General features: G+C 44.4%; 1 protein-coding gene across 1 annotated transcript in view; it reads right to left on the reverse strand.

The window, feature by feature from the left end:
- clcn2a (chloride channel, voltage-sensitive 2a) overlaps positions 1-23,852 on the reverse strand; it is a 74,278-nt gene extending 50,426 nt beyond the window's left edge. Inside the window, exon 1 of the mRNA XM_045694005.1 lies at positions 23,124-23,852. Within this exon, the coding sequence (XP_045549961.1) occupies positions 23,124-23,249 (126 nt within the window). The 5' untranslated portion in view covers positions 23,250-23,852. The remainder of the gene's footprint in view (positions 1-23,123) is intronic.
- Positions 23,853-24,872: the final 1,020 nt, after the last annotated feature.

Consider the following 24,872-nt stretch of genomic DNA (forward strand, 5'->3'; position numbering starts at 1 on the left):
GAAAAGCTACATCCCTGTGAAGAGAAAAATAGTCTCTGTGTGTGTGTGTGTGTGTTGTGTGTGTGTGTTGTGTTGTGTGTGACATGGATTTAGAGGTGTTTCTCTCAAGGGCGCATCTTCTGCTAATGCTCTAATCACACTCACACACACACGTGCTCTTTCTCATACACCTGTTAATGTACACACACACACACCTTGCACACACACACACACAAACTCACACACACACACGTACACATGCACACACAGTGTGAGGATGGATCATATTTGGTTGCATCTGCAGTTGTCCACGGCTGCCTTTCCTGTTCAGGTTGATCATGACTTTGATCTGTGCAGCAGCCAAATCCTCCTGAACCCCCGCTGGCCATAAGGACATGAGCCTGCTGTGTCTAACATCTGTTCTGACAGAGGCTTACCACACAGATATGCAAACCCCCCCCCCACACACACACACACACACACACACAGTCATGCACATACACACACACTTTGAAGGAGAAGACATCAGATGGAATGTTATAATACTTAAAGACACCCAAACACCTTCTGTCTAACCATCCCTCTATGCATTCATCCCATGAGTCATACCGGAGGCATACGGTGGCAGTGGCAGCCAGCTGTCCCATCATGAATTGCACCAGACAAGAGTTCCAGAACTCGCTGACCCGGACACCTGTCTGGAAACAGACCTTAACCCTACCATGTGGTGATGGCCAATAGGTGGATTTACATAGCACTGTCATCAGCAGGTGCTCAATGGGAACTCACCTCATCTCAACTCACCTCATCTCAACTCACCTCATCTCAACTCACCTCATCCACTACCAATATGTGGCATCAACCAATGCAACATTTAAATATTATATTTGTTCGGGTGTATTGCGTTGGTTTATCATGAACACTGATGTCTTGCCAAGACTCTCGAAAAACTGATTCAAAGGTCGAGACTTCCTTCCTGGTAAAGGTTAATTGAAAATAACTAAAAATAGAAATCTGTTTAAGCCAATGCGTTTTATTTCTCCACAGCCACAGTCGATCAGTCTTTATGGCTCTTTATGTTAAAGGCCCAGGGCAGTCCAAAATGGTTTTTCCCTGTGTTTTACAGTGGTAATAAAAAGTATGTGAACTCTTTGGAATTACCTGGACTTCTGCATAAATTGGTAATAAAATTTGATCTGATCATCTTAGTCACAATAGACAAACACAGTCTGCTTAAACTAATAACACAAACAATTATACGTTTTCATGTCTTTATTGAACACACCGAGTAAACATTCACAGTGCAGGGTGGAAAAAGTATGTGAACTCTTGGATTTCATAACAGGTTGACCCTCCTTTGGCAGCAATAACCTCAACCAAACGTTTTCTGTAGTTGCGGATCAGACCTGCACAACGATCAGGAGGAATTTTGGACCATTCCTCTTTACAAAACTGTTTTACTTCAGCAATATTCTTGGGATGTCTGGTGTGAACTGCTCTCTTGAGGTCATGCCACTGCGTCTCAATCGGGTTGAGGTCAGGACTCTGACTGGGCTACTCCAGAAGGCATATTTTCATCTGTTGAAGCCATTCTGTTGTTGATTTACTTCTGTGTTTTGGGTCGTTGTCCTGTTGCATCACCCAACTTCTGTTGAGCTTCAATTTGTCTTGATAATCTTGGGAATTCATTTTTCCATCAATGATAGCAAGCTGTCCAGGCCCTGAGGCAGCAAAGCAGCTCCAAACCACGATGCTCCCTCCACCATACTTTACAGTTGGGATGAGGTTTTTATGTTGGTGTGCTGTGCCTTTTTTATTCCACACATAGTGTTGTGTGTTCCTTCCAAACAAGAAAACTGTCTTTAGCTGACACTTAACCTCATTGAGCATTCTGCGCTGTGCTCTTGCAGTCATCTTTGCAGGACGGCCACTCCTAGGGGGAGTAGCAACAGTGCTGAACTTTCTCCACTTATCAACAGTTTGTCTTACTGTGGACTGATGCACATTAAGGCTTTTAGAGATACTTTAGTAACCCTTTTCAGCTTTATGCAAGTCAACACTTCTTAATCTTGGGTCTTCTGAGATCTCTTTTGTTCGAGGCATGGTTCACATCAGACAATGCTTCTTGTGAATAGCAAACTCAAATTTTGTGAGTGTTTTTTATAGGGCAGGGCAGCTCTAACCAACATCTCCAGTAGCGTCTCAATGATTGTACTCCAGGTTAGCTGACTCCTGACTCCAATAACCTTTAGTAGAAGTCATTAGCCTAGGTGTTCACATACCTACACTGTGAATGTTAAAATGATGTATTCAATATAGACAAGAAAAATACAATAATTTTGGTGTTATTTGTTTAAGCAGACTGTGTTTGTCTGTTGTTGTGACTTAGATGAAGATCAGATGTAATTGTATGACCAATTTATCTAGAAATCCAGATAATTCCAAAGGGTTCACATACTTTTCTTGCCACTGTATATATATTTCCACACTATGTGTTGGGAATAATACTGTGAAGTTGTAAAATTCATGATAATGACCTTTTAGTGTAAGAACTGTTTGAAAAGACCACCTGACATTTTGGTGGGATGGAGTTTTGGCCTGCCTAAATGAATTAATAGACCAATAAGAAAGAGAGTTCTAAACCTCTCTGCCAATAACACATTTTCCATTTTTTCACTCACAGACAGTCCTAGCAAAATTCATGATTGAGAAATTGCTTTTCGCCAAGAAGCTATTTTAGCTTATTTTTGACCATTTTAATTGAAAACAATCACAGTTAGGTACTTAATTGTTAACCCGAAATGATTTGATATTGAGATAAAAACGGCTGAGTTGGACCTTTAAAACATATAAATGGAGAAATAACTTATGAGTACAATAGCTGAAGATGACAACACAACCTCAACCTTGAGGTCGAAGAAACTGTCCGTAGAGCTCTGAGACAGCATTGTGTCGAGGCACAGATCTGGGGAAGGGTACCAAAAAATGTCCGCAGCATTGAAGGTCCCCAAGAACACAGTGGCCTCCATCATTCTTAAATGGAAGAAGTTTGGAATCACCAAGACTCTTCCTGAGCAATCAGGGGAGAAGGGCCTTGGTCAGGGAGGTGATCAAGAACCCAATGGTCACTCTGACAGAGTTCCAGAGTTCCTCTGTGGAGATAGGAGAACCTTCCAGAAGGACAACCATCTCTGCAGCACTCCACCAATCAGGCCTTTACGGTAGAGCGGCCAGACGGAAGCCACTCCTCAGTAAAAGGCACACGACAGCCCACTTGGAGTTTGCCAAAAGGCACATATAGACTCTCAGACCACAAGAAACAAGTTTCTCTGGTCTGATGAAACCAAGATGGAACTCTTTGGCCTGAATGCCAAGTGTCACGTCTGTAGGTAACCTGGCACCATCCATAAGGTGAAGAGTGGTGGTGGCAGCATCATGCTGTGGGGATGTTTTTCAGCGGCAGGGACTGGGAGACTAGTCAGGATCGAGGGAAAGTATAGAGAGATCCTTGATAAAAACCTACTCCAGAGCACTCAGGTCCTCAGACTGGGGCGAAGGTCCACCTTCCATCAGGACAACGACCGTAAGCACACAGCCAAGACAACGCAGGAGTGGCTTCGGGACAAGTCTCTGAATGTCCTTGACTGGCTCAGCCAGAGCCAGGACTTGAACCCGATCGAACATCTCTGGAGATACCTGAAAATAGCTGTGCAGCAAGCTCCCCATCCAACCTAAGAGAGCTTGAGAGGATCTGCAGAGCAGAATGGGAGAAACTCCTGTAATCACTGCCAAAGGTGCTTCAACAAAGTACTAAGTATAGGGTCTGAATACTTATGTAAATGTGTTATTTCCATTTCTATTTTTTATAAATTAGCAAAAAATTCTACAAACCAGTTTTTGCTTTATCATTATGGGGTATTGCGTGTAGATTAATTGATTGAAAAACTATTTATTCAATTTTAGAATAAGGCTGTAATGTAATTTTGGGGGGGAAAAGTCAAGGGGTCTGAAGGTACTGCATTAACGGTGTATACCAGTACGGGAATAAGTACAAAAATGTATCCACTCACTACTGTAAGTTGCTCTGGATAAGAGCGACTGCTAAATATGTCAGACGTAAACATTTATTTCACTACATCACTGCTTGACACCAGCCCAGACTGGGTAAATTAGCCAACCCCTGATTTAATAAAACAAGGGCTATTTTCCGTTTCAGACCCATTTGTAGCTCCGAGTCCTTGGCTATGTCTAAACACCAATACATAGCAGAGTCATATTACATTTCTAACTGGGAGAGCAAAAGGTACAGGGCCCGCTGGCCCCACAATACATGTCAACTAGCTCTCACATGTTTGGTTAATATCTGGAGTATGAGCCATCTGTCAATCAATTCTCCTTGAGGAGAAAAAAGGCCTACCTCCATTTCAGATGATGAAGGGAATTTAATGTATCACATACCATCACACACATACATGCAGGCACACAGACACTCACACACACAAACATACACACGCACACACATGCAATTGTATAGGCCATTTATTTATTTGTAATGAACTGGAGGTACAGAGCCAGAGGGGAATTCACGCCCGAGATATGCATGCATAAATGGAACTTAATCATTTTTTTCATACACTTTTCTCTCTGCATGCATTCTGACCATGAACTTAAGTATGGGGAAACGCATGTGCCAGCCAGCTATGTGCTTGGGGTGGAGATCACAGAAATGGAGGTGTGGCAAAGCTGTGTCCACAGACATGTGTATACTGACCTTGACTTAATTCCACCATCTTTCCGTGCGAGGAAACCATGAATAAGGTCGAGCAAACCTGTCTGTTCCATGTGTAAAAACATCTACTTTCTTTTTCCCCGCAGGAAATAACAGCATTCTCCACGCGCTATAATTTATAAATTGAATAAAGGTACTGAGAAGAGCTAGGTTTGTAGATTACAATTATTTTAGATATACACTGCTCAAAAAAATAAAGGGAACACTTAAACAACACAATGTAACTCCAAGTCAATCACACTTCTGTGAAATCAAACTGTCCACTTAGGAAGCAACACTGATTGACAATAAATTTCACATGCTGTTGTGCAAATGGAATAGACAACAGGTGGAAATTATAGGTAATTAGCAAGACACCCCCAATAAAGGAGTGGTTCTGCAGGTGGGGACCACAGACCACTTCTCAGTTCCTATGCTTCCTGGCTGATGTTTTGGTCACTTTTGAATGCTGGCGGTGCTTTCACTCTAGTGGTAGCATGAGACGGAGTCTACAACCCACACAAGTGGCTCAGGTAGTGCAGCTCATCCAGGATGGCACATCAATGCGAGCTGTGGCAAGAAGGTTTGCTGTGTCTGTCAGCGTAGTGTCCAGAGCATGGAGGCGCTACCAGGAGACAGGCCAGTACATCAGGAGACGTGGAGGAGGTCGTAGGAGGGAAACAACCCAGCAGCAGGACCGCTACCTCCGCCTTTGTGCAAGGAGGAGCAGGAGGAGCACTGCCAGAGCCCTGCAAAATGACCTCCAGCAGGCCACAAATGTGCATGTGTCTGCTCAAACGGTCAGAAACAGACTCCATGAGGGTGGTATGAGGGCCCGACGTCCACAGGTTGGGGTTGTGCTTACAGCCCAACACCGTGCAGGACGTTTGGCTTTTGCCAGAGAACACCAAGATTGGTAAATTCGCCACTGGCGCCCTGTGCTCTTCACCGATGAAAGCAGGTTCACACTGAGCACGTGACAGACGTGACAGAGTCTGGAGACGCCGTGGAGAACGTTCTGCTGCCTGCAACATCCTCCAGCATGACCGGTTTGGCGGTGGATCAGTCATGGTGTGGGGTGGCATTTCTTTGGGGGGCCGCACAGCCCTCCATGTGCTCGCCAGAGGTTGCCTGACTGCCATTAGGTACCGAGATGAGATCCTCAGACCCCTTGTGAGACCATATGCTGGTGCGGTTGGCCCTGGGTTCCTCCTAATGCAAGACAATGCTAGACGTTATGTGGCTGGAGTGTGTCAGCAGTTCCTGCAAGAGGAAGGCATTGATGCTATGGACTGGCCCGCCCGTTCCCCAGACCTGAATCCAATTGAGCACATCTGGGACATCATGTCTCGCTCCATCCACCAACGCCACGTTGCACCACAGACTGTCCAGGAGTTGGCGGATGCTTTAGTCCAGGTCTGGGAGGAGATCCCTCAGGAGACCATCCGCCACCTCATAAGGAGCATGCCCAGGTGTTGTAGGGAGGTCATACAGGCACGTGGAGGCCACACACACTACTGAGCCTCATTTTGACTTTTTTTAAGGACATTACATCAAAGTTGGATCAGCCTGTAGTGTGGTTTTCCACTTTAATTTTGAGTGTGACTCCAAATCCAGACCTCCATGGGTTGATAAATTGGGTTTCCATTGATTATTTTTGTGTGATTTTGTTGTCAGCACATTCAACTATGTAAAGAAAAAAGTATTTAATAAGATTATTTATTTCATTCAGATCTAGGATGTGTTGTTTAAGTGTTCCCTTTATTTTTTTGAGCAGTATATTTTACCTCATTATCACTGGAGACAAATGTGAAACCAGTCACCCGGGCGGCAGGTAGCCTAGCAGTGTCACGTCTGTCGTAGGAAGGAGACCAAAGCACAGCGTGGGTATCGTTCCACATCTTTAATTTAATGTGAAACTTTGCAAAACAAACAATAAACTACAAGCAAAACACAAACCGTGACAAAAGAGTTGCAACATGCACTAACTCAAAATAATCTCCCACAAACACAGGTGGGAAAAACAACTACTTAAATATGATCCTCAATTAGAGACAACGATGACCAGCTGCCTCTAATTGGGGATCATACAAAAATCCCAACATAGAAAAAAGAAACTAGAACCAAAACAACATAGAACTAAATAAACTAGATAAACCCCCCCAGTCACGCCCTGACCTACTCTACTATAGAAAATAAGAGCTCTCTATGGTCAGGACGTGACAGTACCTACCCCCAAAGGTGCGGACTCCGGCCGCAAAACCTTAAACCAAAAGGGAGGGTTGGGGGGGTGTCTAGTGTTGGTGGCGGCTCTGGTGCAGGACGAAGAACCTTCTCATTCTGCGGATCCTCCCATATCGGATGCGGTTCTGGTGCAGGACGAAGAACCCTCTCATCCTGCGAACCCGCCAGCATCGGTGGAGGCGCTAGACTGCCGACCGTCGCTGGAGGCTCCGGACTGCTGATCATCGCTGGAGACTCCGGACCGTCGCTGGAGACTCCGGACTGCGGACCGTCGCTGGAGGCTCCGGACTGGGGACCGTCGCTGGAGGCTCCGGACTGGGGACCGTCGCTGGAGGCTCCGGACTGGGGACCGTCTCTGGAGGCTCCGGACTGGGGACCGTCTCAGGAGGCTCCGGACTGGGGACCGTCGTTGGAGGTTCCGGACTGTGAAATGTCGTTGGAGGTTCCGGACTGTGAAACGTCACCGGAAGCTCTGGACTGGGAACTGTCACCGGAAGCTCTGGACTGGGAACTGTCTCCGGAAGCTCTGGACTGGGAACTGTCTCCGGAAGCTCTGGACTGGGAACTGTCGCCGGAAGCTCTGGACTGGGAACTGTCGCCGAAGCTCTGGACTGGGAACTGTCGCCGGAAGCTCTGGACTGGGAACTGTCGCCGGAAGCTCTGGACTGGGAAGGCGCACTGGAGGCCTGATGCGTGGGGCCGGCACAGGTGGCGCCAGACTGGTAACACGCACCTCAGGGCGAGTGCGAAGAGCAGGCACAGGATGCACCGGACTGGGCAGGCGCACTGGAGGCCTAGTGCGTGGAGCCTGGACAGGTGGCACCAGACTGCTGACACGCACTTCAGGGCGAGTGCGAGGAGCGGGCACAGGACGTACTGGGCTCTGGAGGCGCACTGGAGACCTGGTGCGTAGAACCGGTGCAGGATATACTGGACCGTGGAGGCGCACTGGAGGTCTGGAGTGTAGAGCTGGCACAACCCGTCCTGGCTGAACGCTCACTTTAGCCCGGCAAGTGCGGGGCACTGGCACAGGACGAACTGGGCTGTGAATGTGCACTGGCGACACAGTGTGTAGAGCTGGCGCAGGATATCCTGGACCGAGGAGGCGTACTGGAGACCAGGAGCGCTGAGCCGGCACAACCCGTCCTGGCTGAATGCTCACTTTAGCCCGGCAAATGCGGGGCGCAGGCACAGTGCGCACCGGGCTATGAATGCGCACTGGAGATACAGTGCGCATCACTGCATAACACGGTGCCTGACTGGTCACACGCTCCCCACGGTAAGCACGGGGAGTTGGCTCAGGTCTAAACCCTGACTCCACCTATCTCCCCGTGTGCCCCCCCCCCCCAAAAAAAAACATTTTTGGAGCTGCCTCTCGGGTTTCCGTCGTTGCCGTGCTAATTCCTCGTATCGTCTCTGTTCCTCTATTGCTGCCTCTATCTCCTCCCTTGGACGGCGATATTCCCCAATCTGCGTCCAGGGCCCCTTGCCGTCCAGGACCTCCTCCCATGTCCACTCCTGGCCATGCTGCTTGGTCCTCTGGTGGTGGGAGATTCTGTCATGTCTGTTGTAGGAAGGAGACCAAAGCACAGCGTGGGTATTGTTCCACATCTTTAATTTAATGTGAAACTTTGCAAAACAAACAATAAACTACAAACAAAACACAAACCGTGACGAAAAAGGTGCAACATGCACTAACTCAAAATAATCTCCCACAAACACAGGTGGGAAAAACAACTACTTAAATATGATCCCCAATTAGAGACAACGATGAACCAGCTGCCTCTAATTGGGGATCATAGAAAAAAGAAACTAGAACCAAAACAACATAGAACTAAATAAACTAGATAAACCCCCCCAGTCACGCCCTGACCTACTCTACCATAGAAAATAAGAGCTCTCTATGGTCAGGACGTGACAAGCAGTTAACAGCTTTGGGATAGTAATCGTAAGGTCGCTAGATCAAATCCCTTAGGTCAAAAATATGTTGATGTGCCCTTGAGCAAAGGATTTAACTATAATTGCTCCTTTAAGTCGCTCTGAATAAAAGCACCTGCTAAATGACTTAAATCTAAAATATGGCAGGAAACTGAAAAGCATATCAAAGGGTATTTCTGCCCCTTTTCCACAGTGAAGTATGAAAGGCTGTGCCATTTAAAGCCTGGCTGATGAATCGGATTCACTGATATGATCTGAGAAATATTTGTATCTGTCTTTATTCCACAGATAAAGCACTGAAATGATATGCATAGAATGAACAAATACGTCTGCTCATTTGCTGTAATATTTTTTTAAAATGCAATGGTTGCCTGAAGAGGGCAATCTACGAGCTGCTCATTGAACATCATTCACCACTAAGTCACGACGTGAGAGTAGGCATGGTGGTTTGACGGTGAGTAGCTTGCCGCAGTCAGCGACAGCCTATTTGAATAAGTAAATCATCAAAAGTACACTTCACCAAGCAAACAGCCCTATCCTCATCACATTCTCACTTAGTTAACGTTAGCTGGCTAGCTAGCCAGCAATTTAGTTAGTCTCTATCTAGCCAGCAAGGTAGTTAGCCTAGCTAGCAATCTGTGCTACTTATGTTTGCAACACTGAACTGGTGCCAAAGTGAACACTTATCCTTGATACAAAAATAACACCGTTACTGTCTGGGTCTATTATGTTAACGAGTTTATTTAGTTTAATATGCAAGCTAAATTAGAGCGTGTGCGACTAAAACCAGTGCGGCAAGGATTTTCCTGCACGAACATTTTCAGTCAAATCATCAGCGCATGCTATTTGCAGTTGAAATATACATCCAATACATTTTGTATAGATTTTGAATTGAATAACAGTGTAATTTACATGATGGTTTCAGTAAGAAAACATTGTCCTAATGAACAGCAAGTGTGTGCTTGTAATAAGTTCTCGGGAGAGGGGCGCAAATTGATGAGGGGCGCAATATCAGACCGTGACAGATAAAGCAAATTTATTGTGGTGATTTTCACTGAAAATGTACAACTACGGCATTAAAGTCACCGATAAAAATGGAATGATTCTGAACACTCTCCCTAATCCCAACTTCGGCAGACAAGTTTCAAATTCATGCTAAAGTTTCTAACCACAAGCCTAAACTAGCTAGCTGGGAAGGGCTCATCAGGACGACTGACTGAACTGACTGAACCAAATCTGTTAGTTTCCACTCGACTTTTGCTGTGCGACATATGTCATAAATTTGGGCACCAGACGATGACAAAAAGTGTTTCTTTACATGACATTTGAATGTTATAAAGCACTGCAGTGAATCTACTCAATACAAATGCTGACATCTAGTGTAGACATTAAGAACTGCATGGTACTGCATTTCACTGCATAGGTTGTGAACAGTGCAGTTTCAGATTTACTTTGAGACAAAGTTTAATAAATTCATCCCTTCTCGTTTATTAGTGTGCTTGTGGTGCTTCAGCACAAACACTTCTGCATTCTTAACCACTGCCATAGATAGACAACTCTTTATGTTGAATCTAAGAAGGTAAACTGAACAAGTGTTTGTGTTTAATTTCGTATTTATAGAGGATATAGTTAGATATAGGATACAGCTTTTTGGTGTTTGATGTTCTTAATAAATGTTCATTTTTATATTTAGTTAAGAAATAAGAATTTAGAGCAGAAAATGAGGGAAAAAAATATCTGTTTTTCATTCCACCTGTAAAAAAAACAATATATCGGTAGATATATCAGTAATCGGTGACTTTTGCCTCCCTAAAATCGGTATCGTACTGGACCCAAAAATCCCATATCAAATCAAATCAAATTGTATTAGTCACATGCGCCGAATACAACAGGTGTAGACCTTACAGTGAAATGGTTACTTACGAGCCCCAAACCAACAACGCAGTTTAAAAAATAAAAAATACGGATAACAATAAGAAATAAAAGTAACAAGTAATTAAAGAGCAGCAGCAAAATAACAATGGCTAGACTATATACAGGAGGGTACTGGTACAGATTAGTTGAGGTAATATGTACATATAGGTAGAGTTATTAAAGTGACAGAGTAGCAACGGTGTAAAAGAGGAGGGGGGGTGCAAATAGTCTGGGTAGCTATTTGACTAGATGTTCAGGAGTCTTATGGCTTGGGGGTAGAAGCTGTTAAGAAGCCTCTTGGACCTAGACTTAGCGCTCCGTTACCGCTTGCCGTGCGGTAGCAGAGAGAACAGTCTATGACTAGGGTGGCTGGAGTCTTCGACAATTTTTAGGGCCTTCCTCTGACACCGCCTGGTATAGAGGTCCTGGATGGCAGGAAGCTTGGCCCCAGTGATGTACTGGGCCGTTCGCATTATCCTCTGTAGATCCTTGCGGTTGGAGGCCGAGCAGTTGCCATACCAGGCAGTGATGCAACCAGTCAGGATGCTCTCGATGGTGCAGCTGTAGAACCTTTTGAGGATCTGAGGACCCATGCCAAATCTTTTCATTCTTCTGAGGCGGAATATGTTCTGTCGTGCCCTCTTCACGACTGTCTTGGCGTGTTTGGACCATGTTAGTTTGTTGGTGATGTGGACACCAAGGAACTTGAAGCTCTCAACCTGCTCCACTGCAGCCCCGTCGATGAGAATGGGGGCGTGCTCGGTCGGGTTCTAGTGTGGGTGTACAGAATTGTAATTGTATGGCCTTATAACTTGCAAGGATTACATTTGGAGATGCAAGCCAAATTGGATGTCAAGGCAAAGAGTCACACCAAATGTAAAGGTTTGTGCTCTGTAGAACGTTTTAATCATATACCCGACTTTTCCTGTTTCCTTCAATTTGTAGGCTATTTGTTAAATATACCCACTGGGCACACACTGGTTGAATCAACGATGTAGCCACATCATTTCAATGAAATATTGTTGAGCCAACGTGGAATAGACGTTAAATTGACATCTGTGCCCAGTGGGTAGCCTCTATCGGTAGCGACCGTGATGGTGGATGTTGCTGAGGGTCATGTAATAGTGGATGTTGCTGAGGGTCATGTAATAGTGGATTTTGCTGAGGGTCATGTAATAGTGGATGTTGCTGAGGGTCATGTAATAGTGGATGTTGCTGAGGGTCATGTAATAGCGGATGTTGCTGAGAGTCATGTAATAGTGGATGTTGCTGAGGATCATGTAATAGCGGATGTTGCTGAGGGTCATGTAATAGTGGATGTTGCTGAGGGTCATGTAATAGTGGATGTTGCTGAGGGTCATGTAATAGTGGTTGTTGCTGAGGGTCATGTAATAGTGGATGTTGCTGAGGGTTATGTAATAGTGGATGTTGCTGAGGGTCATGTAATAGTGGTTGTTGCTGAGGGTCATGTAATAGTGGATGTTGCTGAGGGTCATGTAATAGTGGTTGTTGCTGAGGGTCATGTAATAGTGGATGTTGCTGAGGGTCATGTAATAGTGGATGTTGCTGAGGGTCATGTAATAGTGGATGTTGCTGAGGGTCATGTAATAGTGGATGTTGCTGAGGGTCATGTAATAGTGGATGTTGCTGAGGGTCATGTAATAGTGGATGTTGCTGAGGGTCATGTAATAGTGGATGTTGCTGAGGGTCATGTAATAGTGGTTGTTGCTGAGGGTCATGTAATATTGGATGTTGCTGAGGGTCATGTAATAGTGGTTGTTGCTGAGGGTCATGTAATAGTGGTTGTTGCTGAGGGTCATGTAATAGTGGATGTTGCTGAGGGTCATGTAATAGTGGATGTTGCTGAGGGTCATGTAATAGTGGTTGTTGCTGAGGGTCATGTAATAGTGGATGTTGCTGAGGGTCATGTAATAGTGGATGTTGCTGAGGGTCATGTAATAGTGGATGTTGCTGAGGGTCATGTAATAGTGGTTGTTGCTGAGGGTCATGTAATAGTGGATGTTGCTGAGGGTCATGTAATAGTGGATGTTGCTGAGGGTCATGTAATAGTGGATGTTGCTGAGGGTCATGTAATAGTGGATGTTGCTGAGGGTCATGTAATAGTGGATGTTGCTGAGGGTCATGTAATAGTGGATGTTGCTGAGGGTCATGTAATAGTGGCTGTTGCTGAGGGTCATGTAATAGTGGTTGTTGCTGTGGGTCATGTAATAGTGGATGCTATTTAATGAAGGCAAAATACAAATTGTAGTTCAAATAAAATCGGGACATTTAGGCTCATGGATGCTATTTAATGAAGGCAAAATACAAATTGTAGTTCAAATAAATTGGAACATTTAGGCTCATTATGGAGCGCAAAAAGTTAGTTTGACGCACACACACACACACACACATATGCACACGCACACGAGTGAATGCACACACTCTTGAACATTGATGTGCACCAAAAAAAAATTGACACAGAAAACACAAAAAGATGCACAAAAATACACACAGTTTCTCTCACATGTCCACCAGACACTCCCACATATACACCACTAGCATATTGTCCGGGTGTGCTGTTGCCACGTGACGCCTTCCTGAAGAGCATAAATAGCACAAAATCTCCTAAAAATGCCTGAGAGCCCCCTTCTCCCTCTCTTTTCACTAATGCATGCTTATAGGAGCCACAGAGACAGACAACTACTGCAGTCTGATATTGACAAGGAACGCAGTCTGATAAAGCAGATAGAGGAACAGATTGCAGTCATCCCCCCCCCATATCCCTCTTGATCTCTCTCGCGCCCTCTTGATCACTCTCTCTCTCAGTCAAAGAAACACACAGCTATGGAGGAACACATTTATCTCAGTACATCTCTCTTCTTCCTGGTATGATCACTCACTCTCTCTATCACTCTCTCAAGTAGTCCATCGCTCTGCGTCCTGTTCTGATCACACTCTCTCCCTCCTTTTCTCCCTCCCTCCATCTCTCTCTCTCTCTCTGTGTCCCTCCATCTGTCCCCATCTATAGATATCCCTATAAAGTGCTCCAGGCTACATCTGTCAATCACACAGTGACATGACTGGGAAAAACTGGTGCATGAAGCAATTATTATTCAGATCGGATCCACTTTTAGTTCATGTGTAGATGGACAGATTTAGCAGGGAAAGAGGGAGGAGGGAGGGAGGGAAAGGGGGAAGGAGAGGGAAAGGGGCAGTGGAGATATTGGTTGCTTTGAGTATAGACAGGTGGAGGAATAGAGGGGCAGTGTGAGCAAGGAAGGAGTGAGGGGAAAAGAGGGATGAAGTGGAAAAGAGAGAATGGAGGTGCAGTGGAGATATTGGTTGAGACAGGTGGAGGAGAAGAGAAAATGTGGTAGATGGGGAGAGGAAAGTGGAGGAAATAGGTTGGAGAGAGTGAGAAGGTGGTAAAATGAGAGGAGAGAGACAGTGGAAGAGAATGATGGGAGAAGGAGAGTAGGCCTCTGCAGTGATATAGCTGTGCCTACATTTGGGAATTCTACTTTTTTTTTAACGTCAACCAGTCCATAATTGTATAAATCTGTGAAACAGGTGCATAGTTTTGACGCAGTGTCATAAGGAAGACACCTGGGGATATTTGAAGACGGGGTGACGTAATCTACAGTAGAGACCTGACCTGGCACACACCTTTCACGCTCCGCTCCAGAGCCCGCAGGCCTCAGAATAGCGCCCTAAACGGTGGACGGTCACGACCGAGTGCGTTATCGATAAACGGACGGCAACCTTTAAATCCAGGCAGCCACTATAACTGTGCCTTGACAACAGTTCACACTGGAATACAAACCACGAATCACTGTCACATGCGCACGCACGCACACGCACACACACACACACACACACACACACACACACACACACACACACACACAATGCCGGTGCCCAGCTTTTGAAATGGATGTTTGTCTTGAATCGATTTTCTCGCTGCCACATATTTTCGCAAGCAGCGCAGCAGCCCAGTCACAGCAATAATGCGGAGAAAAAAGCAACCAGAGATTCTGGTGTTATCTAATGTTCTGTGAATGACATTTAAAAAATCTGACAGTCATTTAAAAATCTAACAAGCCTACAAAAAAAGGCACTGCTCAGTGACTGACTCGGGACTCAGTGACTCTCGGGATTTCAAATGAATGGCGCACGTCCCCAAGTGATTTGCACTCATAACTTTTACATGAGCATGACCGGTTAGGCATTATCCCACTAAAAACTCACCAAAGTTTGCTGATACTGGAGCGACCGATTCTCGGCCTTGTCCTTTGCCGGCATCGTCTTAATATCCTCATCCATATGATTTATCCACGTTCCGCATTAACTTGTCACTCAATTTCCTTGCCTTTATACAGCTATAGCCTTCTACACATGTGTAGTGTAGCAAGTTATTATCATAGCCTAAACCGCCGCTGCTACTGAAGAACTAGTGCTATCTATTCCAGATGAGTAGCCGCATATGCGGGTTGTTTCAACGCCGCCTCCCTCCTCCACACGTTGGTACAGTCGTTCCCAGCGGAGTTCGAAGGGAGCGGAGTTGATGTTTTGTGTTTTGCGGGGGTGGTGCAGGGTCCAAGCACAATGAGCTTACAATTATGTTTTGTATTCGTTCCAATAGCTCTTATCTGTTTCTTCTTGAATCTATCCGTCGGCGCACCGGTGTTCTTTTGTCTGCAGGTGAGAACTAACGAGTCATCATTTGGTAATAATAGTCTACCCACACCTGTTTAAAGTCAAATAAACTAAAGCAGCCTAGGCTACAGTTTATAAGGGCCAGTTTCACGTAACTCATGAGTGCAAAATTCCCTATGGCACAGATCCAGGATAATCTTAACCAAATACTATAACCATACATCATGTGCTGAAGAAAAACACTAAACTGATCTTAAATCATAGTCAAAAAGCAATATCGTCCTACCTCAGGTCAAGAGTGCCTAATTTTGGCTCAGTTAATTAAGATGTAATTGATTTCATGATCAACTAACCATGTATTAGGGACTCCTGAATATATGTAACTGTGACTTCCTGGATAAAGATTAGTCCAATATTTTACAGCATTAGACATGTCCATTAAAAGCAAATTATTATTAGCCATGATAGAGCAAATTAATCCAGAATAGACTTAATCATGCACGGACAATCAAACTGGCTGAAGGAACTACTAACTACAGTATCTGGGAAAAGCAACAAAGACATCTAAACTGGCCTACGGGAATTCATTTGTGTGCCTTTCACTATTAGAAAAATAGGTTCTGGATAGAACCAAACAGGGTTCTATTGCTTGCTTCATATATGGCACTCCTAAAGGTTTTTGTAGGGTTATTTGATCAGAACCCCAGGGGTTCTTGTTCACTGAACCAAAATTGTTTCCATATAAGGTTCTATATGGAACCAATGTCAGTTCTATACAGAACCTTAAGGGACGCCATACATGAAGCAAGCATAGAACCCTTTTTGGTTCTGTCCTGAACAAATGTTTCTAAGAATGTAATACAGCACAGACATTCAGCACCATGGACAGCACCATGGTCTAAGCGTTCCAAACAGAAGACAGTTGATTGCTGATTTCAGCACCACAGCCACTGAACAGCGCCCAGCACAAAGCTCACAGCTCATGATGAAGATGCAAGACAACTGAGGCTAGTTTTGTGAGGCTGTGTACAGTAGACATGTCATTGTTCCTATGCCCCTTTCCCTTGAACTTAGATAGGCAATATAATGTAAGACTGTTGCAATACTGCTCTCAATACTACAACACCCACAAACAGTACAGCACCCCTGGAGCAGATTAAAGTCGAGTGCCTTGCTCAAGGGCACAATGGAAGAAGATAACACCGAGGATGCCCACCACATTTTCCCCGTTGCTATCCCGCCTCTCTAACCTCTAGGCTACCTTCAGTGCTGCCCTGTATGGAAGAGCTCTCACAGAAAACATGAACCACTTATCTCTCTGGAGAATGGCAGAAAGAATGGAACATGCTCTCTCTTCTGGACAGTTGTCCTTGCTGAGAACATACAATGCATTCGGAAAGTATTCACACCCCTTGACTTTTCCACATTTTGTTACATTACAGCCTTATTCAATAAAAAAAATATATATATATTCCTCATCAATCTACACACAATACCCCATAATGACAAAGCAAAAACTGTTTAGACATTTATGCAAATTTATTTAAAGTAAAAAACTGAAATATCACATTGACATAAGTATTCAGACCCTTTACTCAGTACTTTGTTGAAACACCTTTGGCAGTGATTACAGCCTTGAGTCTTCTTGGGTATGACTGAAAAGATTTGGCATGGGTCCTCAGATCCTCAAAAGGTTCTACAGCTGCACCATCGAGAGCATCCTGACTGGTTGCATCACTGGCTGGTATGGCAACTGCTCAGCATCCGCCCGCAAGGCAATACTAAGGGTAGTGCGAACGGCCCAGTACATCACTGGGGCCAAGCTTCCTGCCATCCAGGACCTCTATACCAGGCGGTGTGAGAGGAAGGCCCTAAAAATTGTCAAAGACTCCAGCCACCCTAGTCATAGACTGTTCTCCCTACTACCACACGGCAAGCGGTAACAGAGCGCTAAGTCTAGGCCCAAGAGGCATCTAAACAGCTTCTACACCCAAGCCATAAGACTCCTGAACATCTAGTCAAATAGCTACCCAGACTATTCGCATTGCCCTCCCCCCTCCCCTCTCCACACCACTGCCACTCTCTGTTGTCATCTATGCATAGTCTCTTTAATTAACTGTACCTACATGTACATACTACCTCAACTAACCGGTACCACCGCACATTGACTCTGTACCGGCACCCCCCTGTACATATTGTTATTTTTTACTGCGGCTCTTTAATTACTTGTTACTTTTATCTCTTATTTTTATCCGTATTTTTTTAAACTGCACTGTCGGTTAGGGGCTTGTAAGTATGCATTTCACTGTAAGGTCTACACCTGTTGTATTCGGCGCATGTGACTAATACCTAATAGCCTTCCCTGTAGCTCAGTTGGTAGAGCATGGTGTTTGCAACACCAGGGTTGTGGGTTCGTTTCCCACGGGGGGCCAGCACAGAAAAAAAATGTATGAAATGTATGCATTCACTACTGTAAGTCGCTCTGGATAAGAGCGTCTGCTAAATGACTAAAATGTAAATGTAATACAATTTGATTTGATGATGCTACAAGCTTGGCACACCTGTATTTGGGGAGTTTGTCCCATTCTTCTCTGCAGATCCTCTCAAGCACTATCAGGTTGGATGGGGAGCGTCGCTGCACAGCTATTTTCAGGTCTCTCCAGAGATGTACGATCAGGTTTCCAGTCCGGGCTCTGGCTGGGCCACTCAAGGACATTCAGAGACTTGTCCCGAAGCCACTCCTGTGTTGTCTTGGCTGTGTGCTTAGGGTCGTTGTCCTGTTGGAGTGAGAACCTTCTCCCTAGTCTGAGATCCTGAGCGCTCTGGAGCAGGTTTTCATCAAGGATCTCTCTGTACTTTTCTCCATTCATCTTTCCCTTGATCCTGACTAGTCTCCCAGTCCCTGCCACTGAAAACCTCCCCACAGCATGATGCTGCCACCACCAGGATTCACCGTAGGGATGGTGCCAGGTTTCCTCCAGACGTGACGCTTGGCATTCAGGCCAAAGAGTTCAATCTTGGTTTCATCAGACCAGAGAATCTTGTTTTTCCTGGTCTGAGAGTCCTTTAGGTGCCTTTTGGCAAACTCCAAGCGGGCTGTCATGTGCCGTTTACTGAGGAGTTGCTTCCGTCCATTTAAGAATTATGTCATTATGGGGTATTGTGTGTAGATTGATGGGAAGATAATCATTTAATCAATTTTAGAATAAGGCTGTAAAGTAACACAATGTGGAGAAAGGGAAGGGATCTGAATACTTTGCGAATGCAATGTGTACTCATTACTCATTGTAAGCCTATGCTATACACTGGAGGCTGTATAGCCACATTCAAGTGACATGCACAGCCCATGGCTTCCCCTGATACTTAAAGCTACACTTTAGCCGGTACACACTGCATGTGTGGTATAGATTTTATCTCACCTCAGATGACCAATGTTCGGGTCTCAAAGGACTGACTAACCATGGCCTATGAACAAAAGCATCACTCAGATACATAGCAGCCATACAGATCACACAGCTATGCTTTTGAGTGATCAGGGAAAAGAAGACAGTACAATCCCAATAACAGCATATGGAAGCAGTGTCTTTACACAGTGGATTACTGGGGAATAAGGATAGATAAATTGCCTGGCTACCCACACTCCTTGCTCCGCCCAAAAGCTACGCCACGCCCACGGACGTTAGTTTCTTCTCCGCATTGAGTCTGGATCTGAGTGCCTCCCCGACCCTTCAACGAATGTGAACACATTCAGGGCCGTCTGATTGGTCCAGAAACTGATTGGTTGGGCCGGAGCCTGGACACATGTGGGTAAAGCCACGGTTTTAAAACTCGTAAATGGCTTTTATACTCTGATTGGTTAGAGACGATACAATTGCTGATGACTTTGTTTAGTACAACACCCCTCTTGCCCTCGTCACCACAAACGACTTCAATGATGGCAGTCTCAGACTAAAGTAAGTAGTGAATGACAGAGCAGCGGATGAATTTAGTGTGAGTCGTCAGGCTAATAGAGAGCTGCTTGGGGGACCATGGGTGGAACAAGAGTCCTCAGCTCTGTTACACCTAATAAAAGCACTGTAATTAAAATGGATTGTAGATTAGAGCTGCAAATGCTGGTTGCTATGCAGGGACATAAAGTACTAGCCCATTGAGTCCATCCACTGTTTTGAATCACAGAGTAAAGCTACAGCATCGCTTTACAGTACTGCTTTGCATAAGTTATCCTCCATCATCACACAGTCAGTGAATCAATCAGAGGGAAAAGAGACTGCAAGACAGATCATGGAACGGAGCTCCATGACATGAGGACATTGTGAAGTTTCAAGACATTCAACAACGCTCATATAAGCTTTCCTTGTTTACTCTTCTTCTGAGGCCAGCTCTGCCCCAAGGGCAGAAATGTAATGTGATTAGTTAAGTTTAAGCAAGACATGCGATTGGTTAAAGTTAGGGTTAGGGGTTGGGTTATGTTTAGGGAAGAAATGTGAGGGGGAAGGGGTACTAATCTAACATATGGAATTGTTTCAGGATGATCATACCATGGATCCTTTAGCTATTTGATTTAGAATTGTAGGACCCCCTTCAGGTATAAAAAATATATGTATAAAAAATATTTGATCAAATATTGAATTTTGCCTTTACTACCAAAGCCCATAGAAATGCATTGAATAACACATTTATAAACGGCAAAAAAGGGCAATCAAATGATAAATCATAAGAAATAAGGTTTTGAAGTGTCTGTCCTATATCTACGAGATATAAGAAAGCTCAAGAAAGTGTTTTTTTGGACACATTTAACCCCTTATTTTTGTTGGCACAAAACTACCTCCATACTTCCATTCGTTTGAATGAGTTACCTTCAGACGGGTCCCGTGACTTTTGTGGGGGTCGTAGAACAAAACGGAGAACACTGTTCAGACTCTACAGACGTTTTCGTGAGAAGGCAGATTTTTGGGCGTCTGATGTTCTGACACAGGTGTAGATTGACGCACGGGTGCTCTTAAGGATTTCAGACTTGGGTTCAAATACATGTGTATTTGAATATCTGATACACAGCCCAAAACAAATACTTTTATTTGAGTTTTTGAATGGTTAAATAGTCTACCTAATTGTATTTGAGAGTTTTCTAGTACTTATTTCAAATACTATTTTCAAATGCCTGGGTAAAATGCATGGCAGTGTATTTGAGCCAGTGTATTTGAGTATTTCCAAATATTCAACTACTACTAACTAATAAAATATATCTGAACGCTTGCTTTGACTGTACTGTATGTGAAAGTATTAGTCACGGCTGTCGAAAGGATCGGACCAAAGCGCAGCGTGGTTGTAGTTCCACATTTTATTAAATCCGTGAAACTTTGCAAAACATAAATAACTGTATTTACAAAACAACAAACCGTGATGCAGAGAGAAACAAACACTACTCAAAAGATAATCACCCACAAAACCCAGGAAGAAAAACCCCTACTTAAATATGATCTCCAATCAGAGGTAATGAGGACCAGCTGCCTCCAATTGGAGATCAACCCCCAAAAAACATAAAAATAGAAAAACTAGAACTTAAACATAGAAATAGAAAACATAGAAAAACACTAAACACCCCCTGTCACGCCCTGACCTACTCTACCATAGAAAATCACATCTTACTATGGTCAGGACGTGACAGTATTTGAGATATTTCAAATAGTATTTGAACCCAGGTCTGTACTAAAGTTCAGCCATGAAATGTGATTGGTTAAATGTAGGCAAGTAATTCCAAATGATTCAGTTTAGGGTTAGGGTAAGAGTTGGGGTTGTGCCCTGCAACCACCACCAACCTTCCACCTATGAGCTCTGCTCACTGACTGTTGAGCTTTCAACCAATCACATTCGTTATGCCCTGGAGGCAGAACTGCCCTTAGAACAAGATAGAATACAGAAAACTACAATCTGCTTCACGCATACCCCATAATCAAAACCGACTTTGGAAACTTTTGAAGACACTCAACAATGACCTTTCCCTCACCCACTCTGTAGCCTACAAAACTGGGCAATTGATCACTGAATTTGTTTCCCTATGAATATTACATGTTGTGGTTTATGTGTTGTGCTGTGCTAATTTGCCATTTCGCTCCAGGCCTTTAGGGCCTTGGAGTATCAGTGGCTGTCATCGTACACAGGATGAAAAGACTGAATTCTCCTGAGAGAAAGAGCCTCTGATTGGCTGACAGAAGAATTCCTCTGCAGTGATGAGGCTGTTGATAGGCTGTTGGCATGGTAATGGAACTGGCTCATGGTAATGGAACAACAAAATCGTAAGCCAACACACACACACACACACACACACACACGCACTTCACAAATATGCAGAAACGTGCACACATAATCCAAGCCATATTTATTTTGACATAGGCTCAAACTGTGGCAACACAAACATATCATTTTCTTATCAGTGTGAAAGAAGAGTTAATACGTGTGTTTTGTCTCTCTCTGCAATATCTATTGTTGTAGGTGTGCTTCTGCTTTGAATACCATGCAGCTACTACTGTAGCTGTGTCTTCGAGCATCTGTATAGTCATTCCTACAGTAGTGAAACTAGGTGCTCTGCAGTCCCAAGCACCAACACACTGACCCAGTTCAACCTTCAGTCTCAACAGGAACAATCTGGAATAAATACACACCTGTGGAGTTTATTTTGGCACCCCACTATGGGAACAAATTATTCATAAATGGTATGACCTACAGAGATGAATCTGAGAGTAGAGTGTGTGTGTGTGTGTGTGTGTGTGTGTGTGTGTGTGTGTGTGTGTGTGTGTGTGTGTGTGTGTGTGTGTGTGTGTGTGTGTGTGTGTGTGTGTGTGTGTGTGTGTGTGTGTGTAAACACATGTACGTGCACGTGGAGGAGGAGGGTGGACAAGTACCAGTCAGGGAACTGAAGAGAGTCATTTTAGAATTTCCAAGTGGGTCAAACCATTTAAAGAAACGTAAATAAAATCTGCAGACTGGATCATACTCTCTAGATGACGTCATCCCAATTTTTCTCATAGACTGCATGTCAATGAGTGGATTCAATGTCAAAATATGACATACAGGTCTTAGAAGTAGAAACACTTTATTATTGATAAACGTTACAGAAACGACATAAAGGAAAGTCCTCTGAGCGAATAAAATAGCCGTTCGCCGTGCGCGTAAATTTCAAGATGAACCGCAGCAATGAGGGACCTTATAAGGACCTTGAGCCATGACGACGACTTGATGCGGAAAGTGGAATAGGATACATAACCACCTGTACCTCTTCTCCTAACAAGTTACGGTGTCTAGATAAAGGATGCCAATAGATATATAGCCCAATGTCACTACATTGAAAATGATTTCATTTTTGCAATAAAAACATGTTATAGTCTACAGGCTACAGACAATTCAATGTGACTCTGATTCAATAACAGATTTATTTGCCCTCGAGCATGAACACATTACCGAAGTTCAATTGATACTCTATTGATAGGCTACCTGATGAAAACAAGAGGGGAATAATGACAAAATAATTTGACCCATTGTTGTCGTCGTCACCGGGGAAAGACTGGATACCGGCGGCGGTATGGGTGCGTGATAGACTTGAGGTTGCCGAGGACTCATTCATACTCACATTTCGCTCGTCCGGCAGTTCGGTTCCTTCGGTGTGTTTACGATCCCTAACCGTCAGCTGCGCCGCTCCATCCTTCGTGTAACAGAGTGAATAAAAATGAGTAATATCTCTGCGCGTTCCGTGCATAAACTCCAACTTCCAAGCTTACTTTCCCCCTTGATCAGTGGTCCATCCACAAGCAGAGGCGCTCCACTCCAATCTCCTGTCTCATTCACTCTTCTGCACCTCGGGTAAACGTGATAACTGGTGGCCTGTTGCTGTTGCTGTTGCCTTGATTGGTTGTGCGCACATAGCACCTCAAACTTCTGAACACTGCTGCGTTCATCCGCGTCGATGCGCATGCATTCAGACAGCAGCTGGCCCCGGAGCGACAGTAGAGCTACCCGGTCAAATGTGAGTGTGTGACTGTGACCGTCATTTTTTGCCCAAATATTTATTATATAAATAAAGCTGCAATAGGCTTTCCCGCGCGGCTCGAGCTGTGTCGGCAGCGGGGTAGGCTACCGGGTGTTCGTGATGCAATGCGGGTTCTGTCAGTGCCACGTTTCCCCCTTATCTCCTTGTGAAGAAAGTCCAGACGTGGTTGCCATTACCGTGAGCTGGTGGCGCATTCGTCTTAATTAACGAGCGCCGTTCGAGGTGTCTGCAGATAGATAAAGGCATGGAGGGAGTATCACTGTCTGGCCGTGTGCAACCTGTGACGGGTGTGCACTCAACACTCTCTCAACACTTCACACAAAGCCGGCCATACAGCCTATGCACAAACAGTGCACACTCATTTTCTCTCTCTCTCTCTCTCTCTCTCTCTCACACACACACACACACACACACACACACACACACACATTTTTTTTTCTTCAGTTAATATGGGGTGCAATACGTCTCGAAGTATTATTCTACTGGCTGGCTTGATTGTCCACAAATACAGGGATCAATCAACGTCCACCCTGAGATTTTGCTATTCCCTCCTATCGAATTGTATCGTCACTGCCTCTCACAGCTGCGACCCGTGGGCATTCGAGTAGCACCCGGTGGAAGATTGAATGCGAGGTGATGACTAACACTTGTTGTTCTCTTCTGTTCCTGAAATATAAATACACAGAGTAGGCCTAATGGTTGGCTACTGAGCTATAAAAGCACCAGCAGGACCGCCACCAGTGTGTGTTGCATTGTGCCATCCAAATTCAAGTATGGATAATTCATGAAATCTTGAATTCACCTTGGCATGAAGAACACTGGAACAGTCAAGTATTCTCGAGGAAAGACTTAACATTATTCTAATGATAATCCAGATAATTAGCCCTACACCCTTTTCAAACACACATAGCCTAGTGGGATTAATATTCATCACATTTTTATTAGTTGCCTATTATTTATGATAGCCCTTGCAGGTAAAAATGTTCACCGTTGGCCTATCAATGTCATCCTGTAAGTCCCATTCAGTGGCGACCCGTCATTCAGGGCAGGTGGGGCAGAGCCTGTTTGAGCCCCATATATTTAGCAAAAAATGGGGCTTGCCTGTTTTGCATGTTATTTTGGCATTAATTCCTGTCACATATCAGATTGCAAACGATGTAAAAATAATAATAATAATAATAATAATATATATATATATATATATATATATAAATTAAAATAAATTGAGTTGATAAAACATGGTCTCTTAATTTGTTTTCTTGAGTAAGGCAGCTCCAAAATGCAGGTGTTTCAGCCTAGCTCAGTGCTTTCTGTGGTGCTGGGGCAAGCCAG

The sequence above is a fragment of the Salmo salar genome, chromosome ssa14 (genome assembly GCF_905237065.1).
Source record: "Salmo salar chromosome ssa14, Ssal_v3.1, whole genome shotgun sequence".
Taxonomy (NCBI): Eukaryota; Metazoa; Chordata; class Actinopteri; order Salmoniformes; family Salmonidae; genus Salmo; species Salmo salar.